The 23,359-nt window shown below is 45.4% G+C and overlaps 1 protein-coding gene across 1 annotated transcript in view; it reads right to left on the bottom strand.

Annotated features, from left to right (window-relative positions):
- Positions 1 to 1,305: 1,305 nt before the first annotated feature.
- Positions 1,306 to 23,359, bottom strand: part of LOC142774250 (uncharacterized) — a 34,185-nt gene continuing 12,131 nt past the window's right edge. The window contains exons 3-5 of the mRNA XM_075874638.1: positions 20,952 to 21,077; positions 4,241 to 4,492; positions 1,306 to 1,532 (exon numbers count right to left, since the gene is read on the bottom strand). Of these exons, the coding sequence (XP_075730753.1) occupies positions 1,306 to 1,532; positions 4,241 to 4,492; positions 20,952 to 21,077 (605 nt within the window). The remainder of the gene's footprint in view (positions 1,533 to 4,240; positions 4,493 to 20,951; positions 21,078 to 23,359) is intronic.

Raw genomic sequence — 23,359 nt, 5'->3', positions numbered from 1 at the left:
ACAGCAGTGACTTCTTTAAACAGCCTGGCGAAGTTTTAGTGTTGCACTAAAAACACCATGGCTTCCCAGAGTGTTAATAAACAATGGTATATCATATGTTTCTATGAGCAGTGTTCAATTGTCCCGGGAAAGCACACGCTTTGTTGTGCGGTACGGCAATTTTACCTAAATGTTCCAGTTTGTCTCTGCTACTCATAACGTGGAGTCGTTTTTGATAAGTAGCCTTTTTCATGATTGTTTCTCAAATGTCCCCTTTCAGGTATGGCGGGCTCACGTTCCTGCCACCGAGAGGTGGCGCCACGTTTAGATGTCCCCGATTCCTGAAAATGTTTTAAGATGATGGTGGATGTGATGAGTTTCTCAAACGTTCTTTTTCGTCTACAATCGAAAAGGCAGATTTGTATAAAGCATAGCACATTAATAAACTACATACACTAAAACGCGGTGGCATTGTTCTAGTTGATACGCTGGTGAGACGAACGACGGACTTACTTTAAGAAGGCTTTTCGCTTTTGTAAACAGTGTTCTGACCTTCGCTGAAATCTCGAGTACGTTGAGTACACCGTAGTGCTTCACGTTTGCCCGCGTGAGGTTCTGCAGCGACTTCTTGACTAATTCTGCGTCAAGGTCTCCGACGTTCACGTACCTGGGTAAATATACACGATGTATAAGGCGCGCGTTTTCTGGCGAGGGGATGAGCCGAACCATCGTCTTCCTACATCTGCAGAAAATAGCTCGCGAAATTGCGCCAAATGTGAGTATGTGAGCACTTGATGCTTAACTACGGTAAGGCATATTTTGCGATCGCAACATTTTCAGTCCACAAAAGTTTGTAACTCTTAGGAAAATTAGAGTAAAAAATTTGAGAAATGTGCAGTATGGTCCACTGTTAAAAGGAACACTCGAATGCACACTATCAATATTCCTAGACATCTAAGAGCAAGTGGATTAAGAAACATTCTTCATGCAAGCCAATATTCTGTTTAGATGAGTCAGAACTTTTAACCACCACTAGTCCTATGCATATCTAAGCCGCTATGATTCTGTAAGATAGCGAAATCTAAACACGCTGCTCACGCAAGTGCTCCCTTTAACAGTGGAACCGTCTGTACATTCGCACTAAGACGCAAATCAAACCTCGAAGTTTCACAGCGAAAACATCCGTTTTATACTTCAATCGAATTGAAAATTAGTAGTTGTTATATTGCAAGTTTTTCTCATTACAAGTTTGTGCCAGAGAGTATCCTTTGAAGTTTTCTGACTTTAGTGATGGTATACCTTTAAGTCTTATATATACAGCGCACATTACATCACTAACCGCACATCGAATCCGATGCCCCCCGAAGTTGTCTGGTACGTCGCAAGGGTCTCCTTGAAAACCTCCCAGCTTCGATTGATCTCGACGGCAAACAGATCCCCTTTTATAGGTACTACATTGGTGTAGTAGATGTAGTTGCAGAGACCATCCGGTGGGACCATCTGACCAAAGACGGCGGTGGAACCGACAGTGCAGATTATCTCGTCGACCACGTCTGCAAACACAGAAACAGCGGCCAGGTCAGGGCGAAACTACGCAAAGTATACGGCAATAACGGACTTCCGAATGTAGTGCTACTGGTCAAGCGGCATTTGCAGCAAATTTGATACCACAAAAATAGGCACACTGTCATATGTACCGTGCCTCTCCACGGAAACACGGAAACGAGGGACGATTCTCGAACTGTACATCCAGTTGGCATGTCCACTCTGGACAGACGTCATAAAATGGCTTTGATTTAGTACAGAGAACAGCGCATCTTAGCAGAGAACAGCGCTTCACGATACGTGGCGTGACTATAGAGGTTTTAAAGGATAATTTAACAATTGTTTGGGTTTAATGTCTCAAAGCCGCCCCACGATTATGAAAGACGCCATAGTGGAGGGCTTCCAAAAATCCGACCACTTGGGGGTTATTAAACGTGAACATAAATCTAAGTAGACGAGCCTGAAGCATTTCCACTTTTGAAAATGAGGCCCCCGCGGAAAGCTGTAAAACACTACTAAGAACAGGTAGCAACCCCGGAGTCTGACCATGAGAGTGAAATAACTACAAGTATAAAAATAGGGTAGAGCACATTCGGAAAGCATCCTCAAATCATGAATGGTAGTCTACGGCCACTATCTCTCAAGAGGAAAGTATCTAACAGCTGCATCTTGACAGTGCTTATAGCTACGCCGGAGAAATTTATACAGGCTTACAAAGAGTGTTCAGCATAAGTTGAGGACGATGCAATTGGCGTTGGGAAGGAAAATGACAGGCGTAATTTTAAGAGAGAAGAAAAAAGCAGTGTGAGTCAGAGACAAAACGAGCGTTAAAGATTATTATCACCATGGTTAGTCTGACGACGCCCACTGCAGGACGAAGGCGTCCCCCATGATCCACCAATCAACCCGGTCTTTTTTTTTCTGCAGCCAGAACTTTTTTATCTGATCGGTGCACCTAACCTTTTTTCCCCCCCTATGTGCGTTTGCCTTCTTTGGGAATCCTGTCACTCTTCATGACCAGCGGTTATCCTTCCTACGTTCTACGTGCCCAGCCCATATCTATTTCTGTTTATTGATTTCAACTGTGATATTCTTAACCCCGGTTTGTTCCCTGACCCACTCGGCTCTCTTCTTATCTCTTAAGGTTACACCTAACACTTGTCTTTCCATAAATCACTGCATCGTCCTCAATTTAAGCTGAACCTTCTTTGTAAGTCTCGAGGTAAGTCTCGAGGTAGGTAAGTACCGGCTAGATGAAGCTGTTATATGCCTTCTTCTTGACCGTTAGTGGCAAATAACCATACATGATTTGAGAACGTTTGCTGAATGTGATACACCCCGCCTTTATTCTTCGAGTTCTTTCACTCTCATGGTCTTCCGGTTCGTCTTCACAGTTACTGCATATTCTAAGTAAACATATCCCTTTACAACTTTTGTGTCTTTTCACCTAACGCAATGTTCTGTTTTCTGTCGAAACGGTTGCACATTACTTTAGTTTTACGCATATTAGTTTTCAGGCCTACTCTACTACTTTCCGTGTCCACTTCAGGAATCATGAACTCCAATTCGTACCTTTGGTTACTCCTCAAGGCAATGTCATCAGTGAATCGCAGGTTGCTAATATACTTGCCATTAACTCTTTATCTCTAACTCTTCCCAATTTAGGGCCCTGAAAACCTCCTGTGAACAAGTGGCGAATAGCATTGAAGAGATAGTGTCTCCCTGCCTTACACCCTTTTTTATTGGGATTCTGTCACTTTCTTCATGGAGAACTATGGTGGCTGTGGATCCTCTTTAGATTCCTTCCAGAAGGTTTATGCAGTGTTCGTCGATGCTCTGATTCCTCAGTGCCCGCATTACTGTTGATGTCTCGACTGAGTCAAGCACCTTGTCGTAAAGCACTTGACTCAGTCAAGCGTTTTACAGAGTTGTACGAACACCGTTCGTAGTACGCATTTGCCAATTCAAGAACACCCCTCATTCCATAAAGCTGCCAAAAGTAGATGACTCAATTGTTTCTTTCTGCAATGTTTTACAGTGAAGCTTTCTATGGCTAGGCGAAAAGAAAATTCGCCGTCCTTATGATGAAAAACTCCTAACTCCTATGTGGCACAGAAACATGGCAAGCCGTCCCTGTTCTGACCGCTGATCCGCTGAATATGAAGTGAACAGGTCGCGAACACTTGTCAAGATTTCTGGGTCGACGTAAACAGTTTTTGAGAAAGCATTTAATGAACCCAATCACAAGTATCTTAGCCGCACGTTTCAGCTTCGATAGTTAGTCATTTCTATGGTGTGCATAAGCGGCGATATTGTAACAGAGCTGACCACTAACAACGCTGCTGCTCGTAAATACCGAAAAATTGCCTTCGGGCACGTTACAAACGGTTTCGCTTATAAATGAGTGCTTTGAATAGACGTTGACGGAGCTATTGATATTGGTGCATGCCTATGGGACAGCGAGCTATGTACGCCGTTCCACATGCCCTAATCATCGCATGATTTCGGTGACCCGAGATTCGTTAACGTGTCTCCGGTATACGAGTTTTTTTTTCTGCGCCCCCCCCCCGTGTCGATTCCGCTGCTGTGACCCCGAATCCTATAGTCCAGCAGCGCAATATCTTTCCTCTTCATCAATCGTGGCCAGTGGAAGGCGTCAAAGCTGCTCGTGCCTGTTGAGCCACAGAGCGTGCGAAGAGCATGGTATTAAACTTACTCGTCTGTGGCGCCGTCGTTGTGATCGTCAAGGTGGTCCTGCTTTCCTTGGTAGCCGCCGTCATTGCAGTGGTCATCGGTGGCTTTCTTGTCGCCAGAGACTGGCTTGCCATCGGAGGCTCGCTTGCCGTCGGAGGCTGGCTTTTCGTCGGGCGAGGTCCAGGCGCTGCAGTCGGGGGTATTGGTGCCGGAAGCGTACTTTGCGTAGTTTTTGGACCTCGCGTGGGCCTCGTCGGACTGCCTTGCGTAGTTGCTGGTTCGCCAGGGTGCGATTTAAAATTAGTTCATTAAGACTCGTATATATAAAGGCACGCACACAATCTTTCGACCAATAGCCTACATGGCTAGTAGCTGGTTCAGCGGAGAGAGTACCTAAAGGTTAGCAACGCACATGATTGGTCACGAAAGGAATTGCTTGTATACCCACGGAAGTCTTAGAAATGCACGTTTGAGAAGGTGATTACATTTCGGTAGACAAACAAATGCGTTTTCTACAAAGGTTCGAGTTAAGCACAGTTCTTATTTCTACAGGCACAGTGCTACAGACTTCAGCTTTAAAAAATTGTAACCATAGTTCGCCATAAACACTGTTACAGAGAGGGGAATGTAAATTTAGCTCATTTGTTTTTCGGGAGTTTTCATGTGGGATGTTGAATATGGTGTTGGGTATTGTAATGTTTGTGCGCAATATTTTGTACACAAACTATGCATTTACCTTGTGCTATCTTGAAGCCATAAATGATAGAATATGAGGATCATTCAATGGGATGCAACTGGTGGTTCGGATGTTAGGTCTCGATGTTATTGTAACAGTACAGGGAACTCAATTTGTTCACAGAATAACTTGACGGCGCCGAAAATTATACATGGACGAAAAAGTGGCACTTCTTTGAAACAAAGCTTTTTTTTTCTGCTAAATAAAGAGCGAAAGAAAACACCTGTGCAAGACACACATGAGGCCACGCTATTGCAGAGGCCTCACGCAAACTAAAAAATAAAAAATAGATTCAGGAAATCACAGTGCTATGATACCACATTCCTGTAATAGAATAAATTTGCTATTCAGCCGACAATGAGACTGTACTAACACATTCCTTGCCTGTATTTTTTCCATAAAAAGGCTTCTGCAGTTATTCTTTTTTCTTTGGGGGGGGGGGGGGTGCAGCGCGAAGAGACACGTGCACGGTTAGAGAGAGACAGTAAACATAATTGGCTGTGACGTAAATCTTAACTTTTTTTTGCCTGTCCGATTGCACACTCAAACATTTGTTGTGGCAACCACGTTTTACCGGAGCTAATAAACAGCGTTAAAAAACAATCTTAACTTGTTTAGTGGGCTCAGGAATTTTCACATAAGGCATGCGCGCACGAATGAAAGAGCACTGTAGGGGCAAACAAACAAAACAACGTCACGACTCAGCGTCGTGTCGCGTAGAAAAAAAATCACCATGATGAAGAAATTAGGTTACACTAAAACCATGATTTGCAAGGAAAAACAACACACTAAGGGGAAACGCCAGTCAAACAACGCTTTTTTTTTCTTCGAAATTACATATTTTTTGCTGTTATTTTCTTTCATGACATTAGTTTCCCTGCTTTCACAACAAAACAAAGAACTGAATATTGTAGTTTGATTCTACGTGCGTACAATCATTTTAAATGAACACAAGCTGGTTACTAAAAACTAAGAAGAGCGCGTTGTCTAGAGTCTCCTGGAAATTCTAGCACAGCTGCTTGCCATTGCATTTCAAATGAAACGTTCAGTAAAGCTACATGCTCAAAATAACCATGATTGCGAAGGTCTTATGATGGAAGAAGTCATATTGAAAAAAAAACATATTTTGCGCATAAATTATATTTTACTTACATCATTAAAATGCTTTTTTTTTGTCAAGATTCGTGTATGGGCAATTACTTCTATTTAGACTTCGTGTTTCAGTACTCATAATAGAACGATCGCGAAAAAATATCGCCAACATATTCTTTAACATGTGAAAGGTGCAAGTATCTTCTTGAAAACATGATATTGCCTACCTAAATATTACGAACAATTAATACGGGAGGACGATTGTAAAAATCTCACAGTACAAGTTCCATTGTGCATTGCATTGTCTTATAAGCACTTTCTTGATACTTGTTTGCAACAAGCAGTTGAAATGGAGCAATGTAAGCCATGAATGGCTCAGAACAAAAAGAGGTCAGTCGCAAAGAAGTTCGTCCAATATGAACTATACGCATTGCATAAAACAAAAACAGTGCAACTCATTATAAGCATAAATACATATATAAAATCGTCATAAAAGCATACATATACAGCAATATTATCATTTGCTCAGGCTACGTGTTAGCGCAACTTTTTTTTTCGAATCTCATCTTGCAAATGTGATTATGGCACATATATTTGCAACGGCAAATGGAATAAGTTTAGTCGTAAATAAGTGCTCATGGTGACTACTGCGCTTATCAGTCTAAATTCCTGAACGCCCGTCAACACTGCAGCGATGTGACACCGACGCAAACACGAGGCCGATGAGTCACCCGTCGGCTTTGTCACCAGACCATCTGGTCACTGAACACTGACGACAACGACGACGCTTCGAAAGACAGCATGGTGTCGTCGTGTAACGGGATGGCAGACTGAAAGCAACAGCAAAATGCACCGGCAGACATGTCGTTGGCAGGTCGTCGGGAGATCGGTGGCCAAGTGGAAAATCACCTGGGTCGTTTCTTACAACGGCAATGGGGCAGACATTGGGGTCAGACAAGGAGGGTCCACATGAGCCACCAAAACGTCTTGAGGACACGCAATGCGCTAAGGCATGTGATTTGGCGTGCGACCCCGCATGCGGCATACGATGATCCACGACACATTGGGGGGTGGGAGTGAATGAGAGATCAGCGCTCAGACTCTTCCCACATACGGTACCTCAGCTTTCACACTCAGGCGACATCATATCCTCTTTATTAAGTAAAGACATCTCGCACAGTCATCCTTTGCTCTTTAATAACAATGCCAACAAAGCGACGCCTTCACGAGCGACAAAAATCACCGCAGCCCACATTCATGCCAGACTCCGCGTGTGTAGACCTAGCCATGCCAGCATTATCGGTAACTCTGCCCGCTTTCCAGCGTGAGGTCATTGTCGAGCCCTTCTTTTTGCCAACACGATAAAATCTTGTGCACTTGTATGACACTCTTCCACGCGGAACTGGTTTTCTCGATGGCATCGCTGTAAAGAGCAAAGGTGGGAACGAAGCCGGCTAGTTCACCGAGAGAGCCCGTGCCACTGTTTACCAGAAAAATGGCCTTCCATCACGGCTCAATAACTTGGTGGTTCGGAAACGGACGTTGCCTTGCAGAAATGGTGCACTTCAAGGGCACACTTTCAGAAAAAATTGCACACTTGCAGAAATAGCGCGCTTTATTTTATTATGAGTTATTTCACGTGAGAAACAGTTTGTTCAATGTTTTCTATGCCACCGGAAATGGCGATATCCACAAATACCAGGGCGATCGAGCTATCGGGGTGGCCAGGAACGAACTAGCAGCGGGCACCCACATATGCAGTTCCTTGTTACGTTTGCCGTGCGGCTACATTCAGCACGCATGCGGCCGCATGCCCACGTGGAGCGCCAATCGTCACTGCATGGTGTTGAAAGCTGTTGGAGGTCTGTCGGATGGGACTGTTGGCACGAACAGGCGTACGGCAAATTACATCCGTATTTGCACCATGTGTCCAACAGCACATTAATGTTCATCTTGTGCAGCCCACGTAACTCCTTTGTCCGCTTCCCCTTTGTATGTCCTCACGACCATCCCTCGTCGCCACAAGGGCTGCGCCGCGTAGTCCGAGAGGTACAACGGCAGAGCAGAGAGCACGGCTAAAAATAAGGCGCAGGTGGTGCACTGTTTGAAATTCGTGCAAGTTATGTCTGGGTCACCTCGCTTTCCTCTAGTGTGATTAGAGAATTAGCCGACGAGAAGTTGTGGGCTCGACAAGGTCTAGAGGGAGTCTTCCACAGGTCATTGGTTTGCTGTTGACGTCATTGCAGTGCAAATTAGACGACGACAGAACAAAAGACGCTCCAAAAGACAGTATACAAACGAAAATCAGTGTCGTGTCACTCTAGTAAAAATATGCCTTTAGCGCTGCACTCCCACGAAGATTCGCCGTGGATCAGCTTGCCCTAATCATATTTTGACTTCCGACAATCTCCCGTCATAGAATGTTTTCGTGTCTAAAAATGACGTAGGTGTGAGATAGCGCAGGTTCACATCCCCGATCTTAGCGATATAGCGCAAAGTATATGGGCAGTGCCTTAAGTCAAGCTGTAGTGCTCTCCAAGCTTCACATTCAGACACCGCAGGCCGACTGTCTTAATGCAATTTGGTTGGTCTGTCTTGGTGGCAACGAGCCTCAAAGAATACGGCTGATACAGGGACAGGTGCCGTTTTCGCAATCTCTTCCCTTTGCGAGAAAAAAAAAAGAGACGCGCGTAAGATAAGTGCATAGAACTCTTCGTATTATGCTTTCCGAGATAGTGCATGCACCAGTGATCATATCCGCGCCCTTCAAGGGCCCTTAAACCACCCGGAGGTCGAAATTCAGTACTGGTGCTGTCGTTGTGCGTCATTCCACAACAAACATGGGAGTTTTTCGAATCGGGGCTGTAATAGCGGAGTGAGGTTCCTTTGATGATACAAAAGAGAGCCGCGCTCATTTCGCTATTTCTTTTGTTCATCGGCTCTTCTTTCTCCCTGGCCAAGTGCTCCTCCTCAGCATGCCAGAAGAAAAAGCGGCGAGTGCACGCACCTGTGAGCGGACAAACAGCTTTGTAGATGGCGATCCATTGATGTGTTGGCCTCAAGGTCAACTTTTCAGAGGATGAACACTGCCAAAATGACAGGAGACAGTAAGGGAATATTTCTTGGAATTTGTAAAGCTCTCATTGCTCGTAACACTTTCTTGTTTGCATATTGTTCATTTGATCGTGGGGACATTCTGAACACTATGCGCACGTTGTGTTAAAATGTTCAAAATATATCGCCAGTGTTTGGGGAACATAAAAGCTCAAAGTCCACAGTTACTGCTTTAGCTCCACATGCCACCCCCCCTTCCTCCCAACGTGTCTCACTCCCCTTCAAGGTGGCCACACCGTTTCCCATCTGCTTCAGCAGCCTGGATGGCATGCTTCCCACATACGATGATGTTATCGCATGCGCCCTCCGTGATTGACTGATTGTGGTCCACTCGTTTCATCTCTGCTTGATCTCAATAATTTCTTCCCCCTCTTTTTGCGTCCTTTTAACCATGGCTGGTATCTACGATGGCCGTGGGGATGTTATATGTTCTGACTTCATATACGGAGAAAGCCGGCCACAGCATAAACCCGTCGAAAGTGCCTATATATTTGCTATCGCAATAAAACACATTTACGTAAAGAAGATATCCTCCGGTGGCAGCTGGCAATGGCTAATCAAAGATAGATTAATATATTGAACTATACGTCTATTTATTGACAGATCAGAGTGAATCGCTTCTGACATTACACATAGGCACGATGATACTCCCAGTGGCTCAAGTCGAGTCCAGTAAATATCACTTTGTTTAACATCATGAGCGAGTGCTGAAGGTGCCCTGAAAGTGCGCAATCATGGCGACTTCTTAATACGAATCCACTGTTCCGTTTCTTGATGCTCACAAAGCAGTTCCATGTGTGGAACAATTATCGACAGCTCTCGTAGCCAACAGGCGCTCCTTAAATTTTGAAAGTTTGTAAGTGTGCTGAACATATGAATAGTTATTTTACGGTACATAACGGGCTGCTTGCATCCAAACTTGAACGAGGACAACAACGTGCATTTGTTTGCTCATTATGTCATTCACTATCTCGCTGAGGCTAATTTTGTCTCCTCACAATAACGAGAGTTCACATAGAGAGAGAGAGAGAGAGAGATGATTCATTATAAGACAGAGCAGTCAACCTGAACTACTTCTGTCTAGCCTACTATACTCAGCAGAGGGGAAAAGGGACAGACAGCGGAATAAAGTGATGAAGGGTGACGATTAGGAGATAAACAGACTACGCGTATACAATAACAACGCAGCACTGTCGCTTTGCTAGAGCCTAGTTTCCAGTTATGTAATCTTTCGGATACTTGTCAGAGCACTTGCAGCAGTTGTTGATCTTGTCCGACTACACAAAACGAAGCTTTAGTGACTGGTTAAAAAAAAGAAAGCCCGTCATATTAAGCGGCTGGGGTACACACACCGCGTCTTGCATACGCAGAACGAAGGAAATACTGTCATAAACCACTCGTCAACCCTAAACGAAAGAAGGTAAATGAAGTAAGGACGCTTTTTGTTTGGCATAACCTAATGAAGCCCTAACGCGACGACTCAAATATATATATATATATATATATATATATATATATATATATATATATATATATATATATATATATATATATATATATATAATGACGACTCGGTTGTAACGAGGTTTATTGGCCGTGAACTCGGGAACGAACAAGCGCAACGGACCCGAAGATGAAGCGCACGTTCAAAGAAGATGATGATTGTCAGCCAGAACATATGATGATGATTGACTGCTGTTCAGATGAAGATGAAGCGCATAATAGATGCCTACACTGATTCCCCCCCCCCCCTCCGTGGAAGCGGCCAGCCTGGCCGCTGCGGGCGGGTAGTCAAGGTGACGAGGAACGTCGTGTGAAAAGCTTCATGCAGGAAACGTGTACAATTTCGGTGCTGTGGTGACGGTGGTCAGTTGGCACGACAAGAGGCGTCACACGATAGTTGACAGGTGAAGTCTGCTCGAAAACAACATATGGGCTGATGAGTCGAGGCTGGAACTTGTCGCAGAGACCAGGTGTGCGAATTGGTGTCAGTAGCAGCACCTCGCCACCCGGTCGGAATGATACCACACAATGAGAGGTGTCGTAGACGGCCTTCCTTGCTTGTTGCGTAGCTTCCATGTTCATACGAGCGCGCTGGCGGCACTGGGCAAGGCGAGAAATATATTCTTCGCAAGAAGATGGTGATGAAGGGCCACTGCTGGTGAAGAAGAAAACATTGATAAAGTAGGTGAACGTCCGTAAACGAGATAAAACGGTGAGTATCCGGTTGTGCGCTGAACAGCGGTGTTGTAGGCGAAAGTGAGGAACGGTAGAAGTTTATCCCAGTTTCTTTGATCCGGTTGAATGTATACGGCGACCATGTCGGCTAGGGTTCGATGAAATCTCTGGACAGACCGTTTGTTTGAGAATGGTAGCTAGACGCCATCTTGTGTGTAGTACCAGAAACGCGAAGAACTTCACCTAAAAGCTGTGATAAGAACACCTTTCCACGGTCACTTAGAGGTACAAGAGGAGCACCATGACGTAGTATTATGGCCTGAAGGACGAAGTCAGCAACTTCCGATGCTGAACCAGTAGCTACTGAAGTTGTCTCGGCGTAGCGTGTCATATGGTCTACGGCGGTGACTATCCATCTATTTCCATCACCAGTAACAGGAAGGGGCCCATAAAGATCGACACCGACGACCTCGAAATGTGTTGTAGGGCATGTCATTGGCTGTAACTGACCAGCCGGGGGAGATGTTGGAAGTTTGCGAAGTTGGCACGGAGAGCAGGAACCCACGTACTTTGCTACGCTGGTGGAAATCCCAGGCCAATAAAAGCGGCTTCGAATGCGGTTGTAGGTTTTGTGAAAGCCGAGGTGGCCAGCAGTCAAATCGTCATAGAAGGCGTTAAGTACATGATGTTGAAGAGCGCGTGGAAGAACAGGTACCCAGCGTTGGCCGTCAGCATGATATATGTGACGATACAGCACACCGTCCTGAAACTTGAAGTGCTCGAGTTGTCGACGAAGGCGTGCATTGGGTGGACGTGTAGCTCCTGAGAGTTGGTCTATAATGCACCGACAATACGGGTCAGCCTGCTGGCGAGAACTGAAGGGTTGTTCATCGTCGATTGGCAGTTGGTACAGCGAGGAGAGCAAGGCAACAGAGTGGGAGTCACGTCCGCACTGGTGTCATTGGAGGTGGCAGCTGTAGTGTCGAACGAAGCCGTAGGTAGTGGGCAACGAGAAAGAGCGTCGGCCTCTTGATGTTTTTTGGCCGGTTTATAAATAATCTCAAACTGATACTCCTGTAGGCGTAAAACCCAACGACCCAAGCGTCCGGACAAGTTCTTCATTGTAGAAAGCCAGCATAAGGCGTGGTGGTCCGTTACGATGGTGAATTGACGGCCGTACAGATAAGGACGGAACTTTTTTATGGACCAAACCACAGCGAGGCACTCCTGCTCAGTGATGGTATAGTTCTTTTCGGTAGAAGTAAGCACTCGGCTAGCATATGCGATGACCCTTTCCCATCCAGAGTTATCGCGTTGGAGGAGAACAGCACCTATACCGCAACCGCTGGCGTCGGTATGCAGGAGTGTTGGGGCGGTGTCATCAAAATAGCAGAGTACAGGCTCTGACGTCAAAGCTTCCTTCAATAGGTCAAACGCCGACTGACATTCCTCGGACCACACAAAGGGTGCATTAGAAGCAAGTAGTTTGTGAAGTGGCGCAGCTATTGAAGCAAAATTTCGTATGAAGCGACGAAAATAGGATGCGAGGCCAAGAAAACTTCGCAAACCCTTAAGTCTTGTAGGGCGTGGAAATCGAAGGACGGCAGCGATCTTGTCGGGGTCAGGGCGAATACCATCCTTGCCGATGACATGACCGAGAACCTTGATGAATTTGGTGGCGAAACGGCATTTCTTAGTGTTGAGCTGCAGACCCGCACCGGCGAGGCATGTTAGGACGTCATCCAAGCGCCTCAGCTGCTGAGAAAACGTTGATGAAAAGATGATAATGTCATCAAGGTAGCAGAGACACGTCTTCCATTTGAGACTACGCAGGACGGTGTCGATCATGCGTTCAAACGTCGCGGGCGCATTGCAGAGCCCAAAAGGCATCACGTTAAATTCGTATAGGCCTTCGGGAGTTGCAAATGCCGTTTTTTCTTTGTCGTCATCGTGAATGGGAATTTGCCAATATCCGGAACGCAAATCAAGGCTCGAAAAGTATTCGGCGCTTTGCAGTGAATCAAGGGCGTCGTCGATGCGTGGCATGGGGTATACGTCCTTGCGTGTGATGTTGTTAAGTGTCCGGTAATCAACGCAAAAGCGCACGGAGCCATCTTTTATTCGTACCAAAACAACAGGGGATGACCAAGGGCTAGTTGATGGACGAATTATTTTTCATTGGAGCATGTCAGCGATGATTTCCTCGATGATTTTTCGCTCAGCGAGAGACACGCGGTACGGGCGGTGATGTACAATAGATGTTCCCTCCATCTGAATGCGATGCGCTGCAGTGATAGTTCGGCCCAACGTTGAGGAGCAGATGTCGAAAGAATCGGCGTGTTTCGTTAATAACGCAAGCAACTGCTGCGCCTGCATAGCTGTTAAAACATCACTGATAAGGGCTGTGAAGGGAGAGGATTATTCAGGCCTACTCATAGAACGGTCGTCGGTAGAGGCGGGTTTAAGTGGCGTGACGCTGACAGGCTCAGCATCCACAACACAGGCTACTGCAGTGCCCTCTGGCAGGAGAACTTTCTCTGGCGTTTCATTCGTAGCAATGACGAGCGCGGAGCCATGGTGAAAGCGTACGACACCTGATGCAAGGGCTACGCCTTTAGTGACAACATTCGACGAAGGAGACACCAAGACGTCACCGTGGTCGCTGTCTAGAGGTCAGGGTCACAATTCGTTCTTGATGTGGCGGTAGTTCGAGATCTTCGCGAGCGAACAGGCGTAGTGGCTTGTAGACGCCTTCGTCGAACATGGAGTCCGTATTAGTTTGGTGCAGAATCCGTTAACCACAACATATAGCAGCTGAAGAAGAAGATAGGAAGTTCCACCCTAGAATTAGCTGGTGAGAGCACCGGGTGCGCACAGTGAACTCGATGTAATGCAAAAATGTCATCAATAAACACACGAGCAGTACAAAGAGCAAAATGGCGGATAGTGTTCCCCTGGGCTTCAACTAGATTGGGTCCATTATAAGGTGTCATTACTTTTTCCAGGCATTTGCACAAATCATACATAATCACAGAAACTGTAGCACCGGTGTCCACCAAAGCGTCCACGAGAACTCCTTTTACCGTAACAAAAACCATGTTGAACGAGCGTGCTGCAGGAGTAGGAGTCCTACTGTTACATGCAGTTTCTCCTCCGAAAACTGCATCATTTAGTTTTCCGACCGGTTGTCAGTCGTAAACGAGGCTGGCCGAAGAGGAGAGGAGGAGCGACGGAAGGGCGAAGGTGATCGGCGTCGGCTTGTACGGTAAGTGTTCCGCGTCTCAGTTGACGCAGGCAGAGATGGAGACCGCTGCTGTCCAGATGAATAACGCCGAGCGTAAGAATTTCCACTGGAAAAGTCCCGCTCGCGCATGTAGTACCCGCGACGCTCGTCCTGCTGGCGCTTGCGGCACAAGCGCGATATATGGCCACAATATCCACAGTAAAAGCATGTTGGGCGAGACGGGCGCCAAGGCGGGTAGTAGAGAGCATTCGGCGCACCGGGAGATAGCGCACTCAAGTGGACAGACGGAGGGTCGGGTGGCATTGGCCGGAAGTGGACCGGTGGCGCAGCAGCAACGGGCGTGAATGATGGGAGCGGCGAAGTAGAGTTTACGTTGCGAGGAGGCGCGGCCGCAACTCGCGCGTACGTTGGAGGGCTAGACGGAGGTGGCTGTACGTAGGCTGGACCGGTGAATGATGTTAGTTCCTCCCTTTTGATGTCACGCAGGGCCATGCTTGAAGGCTGTGTGACAGATAGAGAAGGGGGTGAGATGCCCATTGATTGAAGTTCTTCGCGTATGATCTCCCGTATCATGTCACGCAGGTCCCGGTCTGCTGCACGGTGTTCACTATTGCCCGACTGAAGGCAAACAGAATCAAGTTCGTCGAGACGCTGACACGTAGAGACGACGTCAGCGACAGTAGAAGGATTCTGGGCAACAAGGGCATTGTAGGCAATGCTTCCGATGCCCTTCAGGATGAGGCGCAGTTTGCCCGACTCGGACATCGAAGAATGGACGCACCGGCAAAGCGCAATGACATCCTCGATGTAAGATGTGTATGACTCACCGGGATGTTGTTGGCGAGTATCTAGGGCCCTCCTCGCTAGAGCGGAACGAACGGCTGGCGTGCCGAATACTTGGCGAAGCTGCTGCTTGAAGGCAGGCCAATCGGTGAGGTCGATCTCATGGTTCAAGAACCATGTCTTGGCAACGCCCGTAAGATAAAGCGATACTCGGCGGAGCTTGTTAGAGTCGTCCCAGTGATTAGTTGCGCTTACTCGCTCGTAGTTCTTGAGCCGGTCCTCCACATTTTCGCCGCGGAGACCAGCGAAGATCAGAGGGTCACGCTGGTGGTTTACCATGTAAAAAGGAGGGGCTTGCGGCGCAGAGATGGGAGCAGAAAGGGCATCCACCCACTCACTCTGAGACATGTTGGCGCACTGAGGGTCCAAGCGGCGGCCTGAACTGAGCTCCAGCGAGTAGGCGTTGTAAGGAGAGGTACTGGGAGCGTCAATTCACCTCCACCACGTATGACGACTCGGTTTTAACGAGGTTTATTGGCCGTGAACTCGGAAACGAACAAGCGCAACGGACCCAAAGATGAAGCACACGTTCAAAGATGATGATTGTCAGCCAGAACATATGATAATGATTGACTGCTGTTCAGATGAGGATGAAGTGCATAATATATATATATATATATATATATATATATATATATATATATATATATATATATATATATATATATATATATATATATATATATATATAGGCAGGCATGGTGGTTGAGTAGCCGTAGCGTTGCATATAGTCTAGTAGATCCTCCGTGAGCGGTCACAACGTGGTTTATTTCGACGTTTCGGCCTAGAGTCTGGCCTTCATCAGGAATAAAGATACAGTTTGTCGGTGCTCAGCTTTATACAATCTCAAATCAGAGGGCAAGGTAAGAGGAGAAAGAAAAAAAGAAAAGAAAAGAAAAGGAAAGAAAAAAAGAAAAAGATAAAAATAATATACGGTGAACGCCCCTCGGGTGCCCCCCTTCCACTCTTCCCTCCACTTTCCCCCATCTCTCTCCCCCCTCCCCCTTCACCTTTCTGATGTCAGCGGTCTGTGTATGTTTCCGTTCACTAGCGCATTCCTCCCGATCAGACGGTCCCTCCTGGCACTGGCGGTTCGGTGTGGGGCAAAAAAGAGCTTTTCAGGAAGTCCTAAGCCTTTAACTGCTCGGGGTCCCGTAAACAATTCGTCGTAGAAGGACGGGGGCCGCGTATTGTGGCAGAGGCTGGTCAGCGGGCATTTTAGGAAGTTCTAAGCCTCTAACTACTCCGCGCCCTGTCAACATTTCGTCGTAAAAATAGGGGTGCCCCGTATTGCGGTAGGCTGTGCAAGCGCGTGCAATGCGAATTTCTGGCCCGCTTCTAAATTACGCGTGTCGTGGGGGCCTCCCGGCTGTGCACATGGTTGCTGTTGGGCATGTCGTGCATGGCACAATTGATTGGGTAGTAAAATAAAACAGAAAACAGACGACAGCTGCACTTAGGAAGAGTAGTTACACTTGGAATTGTTTTAGGTTGTCCAGTGCCCTTCGCAGCTGCAGTGCCGTGAACTCAGTTACTATTTTCATCGTTGCCGTTATTGTTTTCTAATGCTTTAATTGCTGCAAGTGTACCAGGATTCTCATTTATTCCTCTATCGAGGGTGTTAAATCGGTGGATAAGGTATGACTCTCGTTGTTCACGTTCTCGATTTGATTTAAATCCCGTCTCTAAGAGCGTTACTGATAGTTTGTCGAATGCATGGTCGGGAAGATTGAGATGTTTTGATAGAGGTAGACTTGGGGCTGATTTCGCATGGGCTCTGTGATGATTGAAGCGAATCCTAAATGGTGTTTCTGTTTGTCCGATGTACTGCATACCACACACGTTGCATTCGAGTAGGTACACCACATTAGAAGAATCGCATGTTAGGTTTCCTCGTATGTTAATCGAAAACTTGGACTGCGTGCTGGTTGCTTTGTCTGTTTCTCGCATCGCCTTACATACAAGACATCGTGGCTTTAAGCAAGGGCGGCATGAATTATTGGGGGGTGATGTGTTAATTTGGGAGTGGACAAGGGTGTCTTTGAGGTTACGTGGTCGTCGGTAAACGACGCCTGGAGCGGATGGGAATGCGCGTTTCAGACGTTCACTTTGTTCCAGAATGTTGTAATGTCGTTTAAGGATGTTGTTTACATTGGGGAAGTTTGTGCTGTAAGTCAAGCAGAGGTTTGTTCGTTGTGGGTCTTCTCGTTGTGGTCGCTTCATAAGTAAGTCTTCACGCTTTAGTTTTTTCGCTTTTTGAACAGCGTCATTAATTACATGTGGGGGGTATTTTTGTTGCTCGAGCATAAGTTTTAGCCTCTGTGAGCTCGTGTCAAAGTCAGCGTCTCTAGAGCAGATTCTTTTAAACCGGTGAGCCTGGCTGTATGGAATACTGTTTTTACAGTGGCGTGGGTGATCGCTTTGGTAATCATAAGTCGACCAATCATATCAGGCATCGGTACAATAACTGAACCCATATCAGGGTACGTGGACAAACTAATAAGCCACATTCCATGCACCCTCGCGTCGTACATAAAAGACACCACACATTTTCTTCGAGACATTGCGGGTATCTGTGTGCCGAAAAACTCGTACTTGGTTACCCTTGATGTCTCTTCATTATATACAAATATTCCTCACGATGACGGCATAGCTGCACTAAGAAACATGTACACAAACCATAGACAATCTAACACCCCAGATTTCTCTGCCATTGCAACATTGACGAGGATGGTCCTCGAATTAAATTCATTCGAGTTTAACCAAGAGTATTTTCGACAAATCAGCGGGACCGCTATGGGCACCAAAATGGCACCTAATTATGCCAACATATTTATGGGAAAGCTAGAATCTGAATTTCTTGCACAAAGTTCCTTGAAACCAATGTTATACAGAAGATACATAGACGACATCTTTCTTATTTGGACCCACAGCGAGGACGAACTTCTCAGCTTTATAGACACTTACAATGCTGTACACCCGAACATACACTTCACACACACATACTCGCAAGTTACCGTAAATTTTCTTGATGTTACCATAACGATAGAAGAAGAGAAGCTCTCTACAACCCTATATCGCAAACCAACGGATCGACAACAATACCTTCATTACCAAAGCGATCACCCACGCCACTGTAAAAACAGTATTCCATACAGCCAGGCTCACCGGTTTAAAAGAATCTGCTCTAGAGACGCTGACTTTGACACGAGCTCACAGAGGCTAAAACTTATGCTCGAGCAACAAAAATACCCCCCACATGTAATTAATGACGCTGTTCAAAAAGCGAAAAAACTAAAGCGTGAAGACTTACTTATGAAGCGACCACCACGAGAAGACCCACAACGAACAAACCTCTGCTTGACTTACAGCACAAACTTCCCCAATGTAAACAACATCCTTAAACGACATTACAACATTCTGGAACAAAGTGAACGTCTGAAACGCGCATTCCCATCCGCTCCAGGCGTCGTTTACCGACGACCACGTAACCTCAAAGACACCCTTGTCCACTCCCAAATTAACACATCACCCCCCAATAATTCATGCCGCCCTTGCTTAAAGCCACGATGTCTTGTATGTAAGGCGATGCGAGAAACAGACAAAGCAACCAGCACGCAGTCCAAGTTTTCGATTAACATACGAGGAAACCTAACATGCGATTCTTCTAATGTGGTGTACCTACTCGAGTGCAACGTGTGTGGTATGCAGTACATCGGACAAACAGAAACACCATTTAGGATTCGCTTCAATAATCACAGAGCCCATGCGAAATCAGCCCCAAGTCTACCTCTATCAAAACATCTCAATCTTCCCGACCATGCATTCGACAAATTATCAGTAACGCTCTTAGAGACGGGATTTAAATCAAATCGAGAACGTGAACAACGAGAGTCATACCTTATCCACCGATTTAACACCCTCGATAGAGGAATAAATGAGAATCCTGGTACACTTGCAGCAATTAAAGCATTAGAAAACAATAACGGCAACGATGAAAATAGTAACTGAGTTCACGGCACTGCAGCTGCGAAGGGCACTGGACAACCTAAAACAATTCCAAGTGTAACTACTCTTCCTAAGTGCAGCTGTCGTCTGTTTTCTGTTTTATTTTACTACCCAATCAATTGTGCCATGCACGACATGCCCAACAGCAACCATGTGCACAGCCGGGAGGCCCCCACGACACGCGTAATTTAGAAGCGGGCCAGGAATTCGCATTGCACGCGCTTGCACAGCCTACCGCAATACGGGGCACCCCTATTTTTACGACGAAATGTTGACAGGGCGCGGAGTAGTTAGAGGCTTAGAACTTCCTAAAATGCCCGCTGACCAGCCTCTGTCACAATACGCGGCCCCCGTCCTTCTACGACGAATTGTTTACGGGACCCCGAGCAGTTAAAGGCTTAGGACTTCCTGAAAAGCTCTTTTTTGCCCCACACCGAACCGCCAGTGCCAGGAGGGACCGTCTGATCGGGAGGAATGCGCTAGTGAACGGAAACATACACAGACCGCTGACATCAGAAAGGTGAAGGGGGAGGGGGGAGAGAGATGGGGGGGAGTGGAGGGAAGAGTGGAAGGGGGGCACCCGAGGGGCGTTCACCGTATATTATTTTTATCTTTTTTCTTTTTTTTCTTTCCTTTTCTTTTCTTTTCTTTTTTTCTTTCTCCTCTTACCTTGCCCTCTGATTTGAGATTGTATAAAGCTGAGCACCGACAAACTGTATCTTTATTCCTGATGAAGGCCAGACTCTAGGCCGAAACGTCGAAATAAACCACGTTGTGACCGCTCACGGAGGATCTACTAGACTATAAATATATATATATATATATATATATATATATATATATATATATATATATATATATATATATATATATATATATATATATATATATATATATATATATATATATATATATATGTATGTGTTATATATATATATACATATATATATATATATAACACATACAGCAAATTCAAAGGTAACTTGACACCAGTAAAGACTGAACTTGCAACCTTCGGATAAAACGACACTTTATCAATTGAGCAACGGTGGCAATTGTCCTCCCTTCTAGTTTATCGGGCACTTCTGCGCATGTGAACCTGGGAGTGTCATTAGGTGCCGCTCAAAGTCATGATGGTTCTCGCGAAAGACTTTTTTGTCAGCAGGCGTCACCTAGAGCACGATCTATTTATGAGCGGGCAGCCGACCTTGAGAAAACCTCCACCTCTTGCTTTATGAGCGACACCAAATAATTACAAATTGACACTGCCACAACAAATCAGTAATACCAGCGAACACACACTACAGACCGCATGGAACTACGTGTTGTGTCAATCTCTGTATCCTACCGTCTGGGTCCGCGAATATTACAAAATCATTGAGTACCATCTGGTAGCCCCTGAACAAAGGAAGCTTCCTTAAAATGTTCTCCCCACAGTCACCTGTCAAATTTCCAATTACTCAGATGCCTACGTTACCAAACACTTCTATGGCTGTATTTAATTTGAAACCTATTTACCGGTAGTCGCCGCCGCAGGCCCTGGAACGGCAGGTGGAATGTAGGGGCCACCACCGCCGCCACCACCGCCGCCACTACTGATGGCACCGCGTCCTCCATAGAGGTCCTCATCCTCCACATATTCAGCTGCGCACATGAGGAGAACCACAAGCTACGCTGGACGAAGCATGTATTGCCGTATTACTGCTGCACACATTCTGCAAAGCCCGCCTTAAAGTGCGAAATTTGCAGGGTCCGTAATGCTGGACACGAAGGCTAAAGCCATGTTGAGGACCTATTTCAACAGAATCGTCACCGTAACCATCAGAGCTTCAGAATTCTCATGAGTAAATGAACGCTGTTAATGTTTTATTATTATTATTATTATCATTAGTAGTAGTAGTAGTAGTAGTAGTAGTAGTATATGCGTCATCCAATTATCAGCATAGGAATTACATGTTTAGCCTATGACATCAACGATAAAATATGTCCTCCAAACACAACTCCACCTCTGTCACCTTCATTACTGTTTGCTTCATCAATCAATCAGTCAACTTTATATGTGTTTATTTCGTAAACATACAAATGAGCGGTGAATAAAAGCTGTGTTTCGACAGCTTACTGAGCCTCGACTACAGCTTCCTATTCATATTGTTTTATATTTCCAGTTGAATTAATTATTACCTCTAATATGCGAACCATCTGGTCATTTCAATTTAAACCATGTATTCTGAATATATTGCTGTTTTTTATGCCGCTCCAAACGATGTTTTGTGTTGTATAGGGTTCCCGTAGAATGTTTAGCTACCAAGACTTTTTTGTACATAGGTGTTCATGCTATTACTGTCATACTAAATATCAAGCTTTAAAATATTAGAAGTTATGTCTCGGGATTTTCTGATGTTATGGGCGTTTACGACAAACCCACTGGTTACAAAATTCGCGCAGCGTGATTTTTCTTTACTGACAAGTAAGGCACCTATTGAAAAACTATACCATGATGTTATGCACGCATTGACTTACAGTCTTCCGATCCGATGAACACGAACGCGAAAATGCCAATGAGAAATAACAAACAGCAGACGCCGCAGACGGCAGCGATGGTCGTTTGTGTGCCTGTGTCTTGACTGGAAATGAGATGGGAAAAAATCGCATACGTGTCATAAAAGCTTTAAAGAAAATTGATAGCAATACAATGCAGTGTGCCGAAATACGGATGTCACTGGAACAACTCTAGGTTTTCGCGCCCAGCATTGCACGGCGTAATCCCATGGTACCACCATTTGAACGTCAATACATGCAATCTTATGCCTTAGTATGTGGCCTCCGGGATCATCTTCAGCAGCACGCCGCTATAGTTTGCTGCAGAAGCTCATCACGGAATGTACGTCTTGTCTGTTCAAACAGCCTCCCACCGCCTAAATTTCGATCTCTTTCTTAGAGCCGCAATTATTTTGAACATTAACATTGCCCCTGCCCCCAACACAGGACCATTACCTCTTGGTTGGACGCCTCAATAATTTTGTTTCTGTTGTTCGTGCTTTTATGATAACAAATCGTCAGTTACACTTTTTTACAAAATGAACAACAGTCTTTCTTATCATATCGTACAGCTTTTCCTATTACTGTCAGCTCAGAAACAATAGTAAAACACTTTTCAGCTTGCATAACATATTTCATATGCTACAAAATTGAGATCGACATCGGCAACTGCACCGACGCGTAGCTCTTATTAACGAGCCCACTGTCTGTCACAGCTGAGTCAAGTGTAACAATGATTTCCTCGTGCGTGTACTCTAACAAACTGAAAGGTATTTGGTAATGTCCATTTGTGAGTTACAATTTTTACAGTCCTTTCTTTTGTGAATACTCAAATAATCGCCTTTTAAACAGGTATTATCACCATAAAATCGTAAAAATTCGTGCGACAAGGTTCGATCAATCTTGAGATAATAGGTAATACCTCCTCCTTATAAACGGTGATCGGGGAACAGTGTTTTGTTGCCGCTAAATGACGGAATTCAAACATGAGATTCAAATACGGAGATTACGTTTTCTTTAGGAGATTCCACAGAAGCACCCACAGGAGCACTTTGAAAGTTGCTCACGGAGCAACACAATGCGTTGGCGTGGCAAGCGGCATTGATGCAGATTTATGTGCATCAATGCAGATATAAACTCTGTACCTTGTTGAAGATACCGAGTTTTGCGGTATCTCATGTCAACATGCCGTGATACTGAATCTACTTTTCGTCAGAAGCAATCCCTTAACTTATCAATATTAATATTTGCGAGTCTGAATAACTTTTTTTACGATCACCAAATAGAAATTACAAAAAATGTTCAATCACTATTATTGTTTGCAAGGCTCCAGAAAATTTTTCTTCAAAATTTCCAGAAAAACAAATTTTCAAAAAATGCGCCATCGA

The sequence above is a fragment of the Rhipicephalus microplus genome, chromosome 10, assembly GCF_043290135.1.
Source record: "Rhipicephalus microplus isolate Deutch F79 chromosome 10, USDA_Rmic, whole genome shotgun sequence".
Classification (NCBI taxonomy): Eukaryota; Metazoa; Arthropoda; class Arachnida; order Ixodida; family Ixodidae; genus Rhipicephalus; species Rhipicephalus microplus.
The sequence above is the reverse complement of the archived record's forward strand: the minus strand, read 5'-3'. Positions and strand labels throughout refer to the sequence as shown.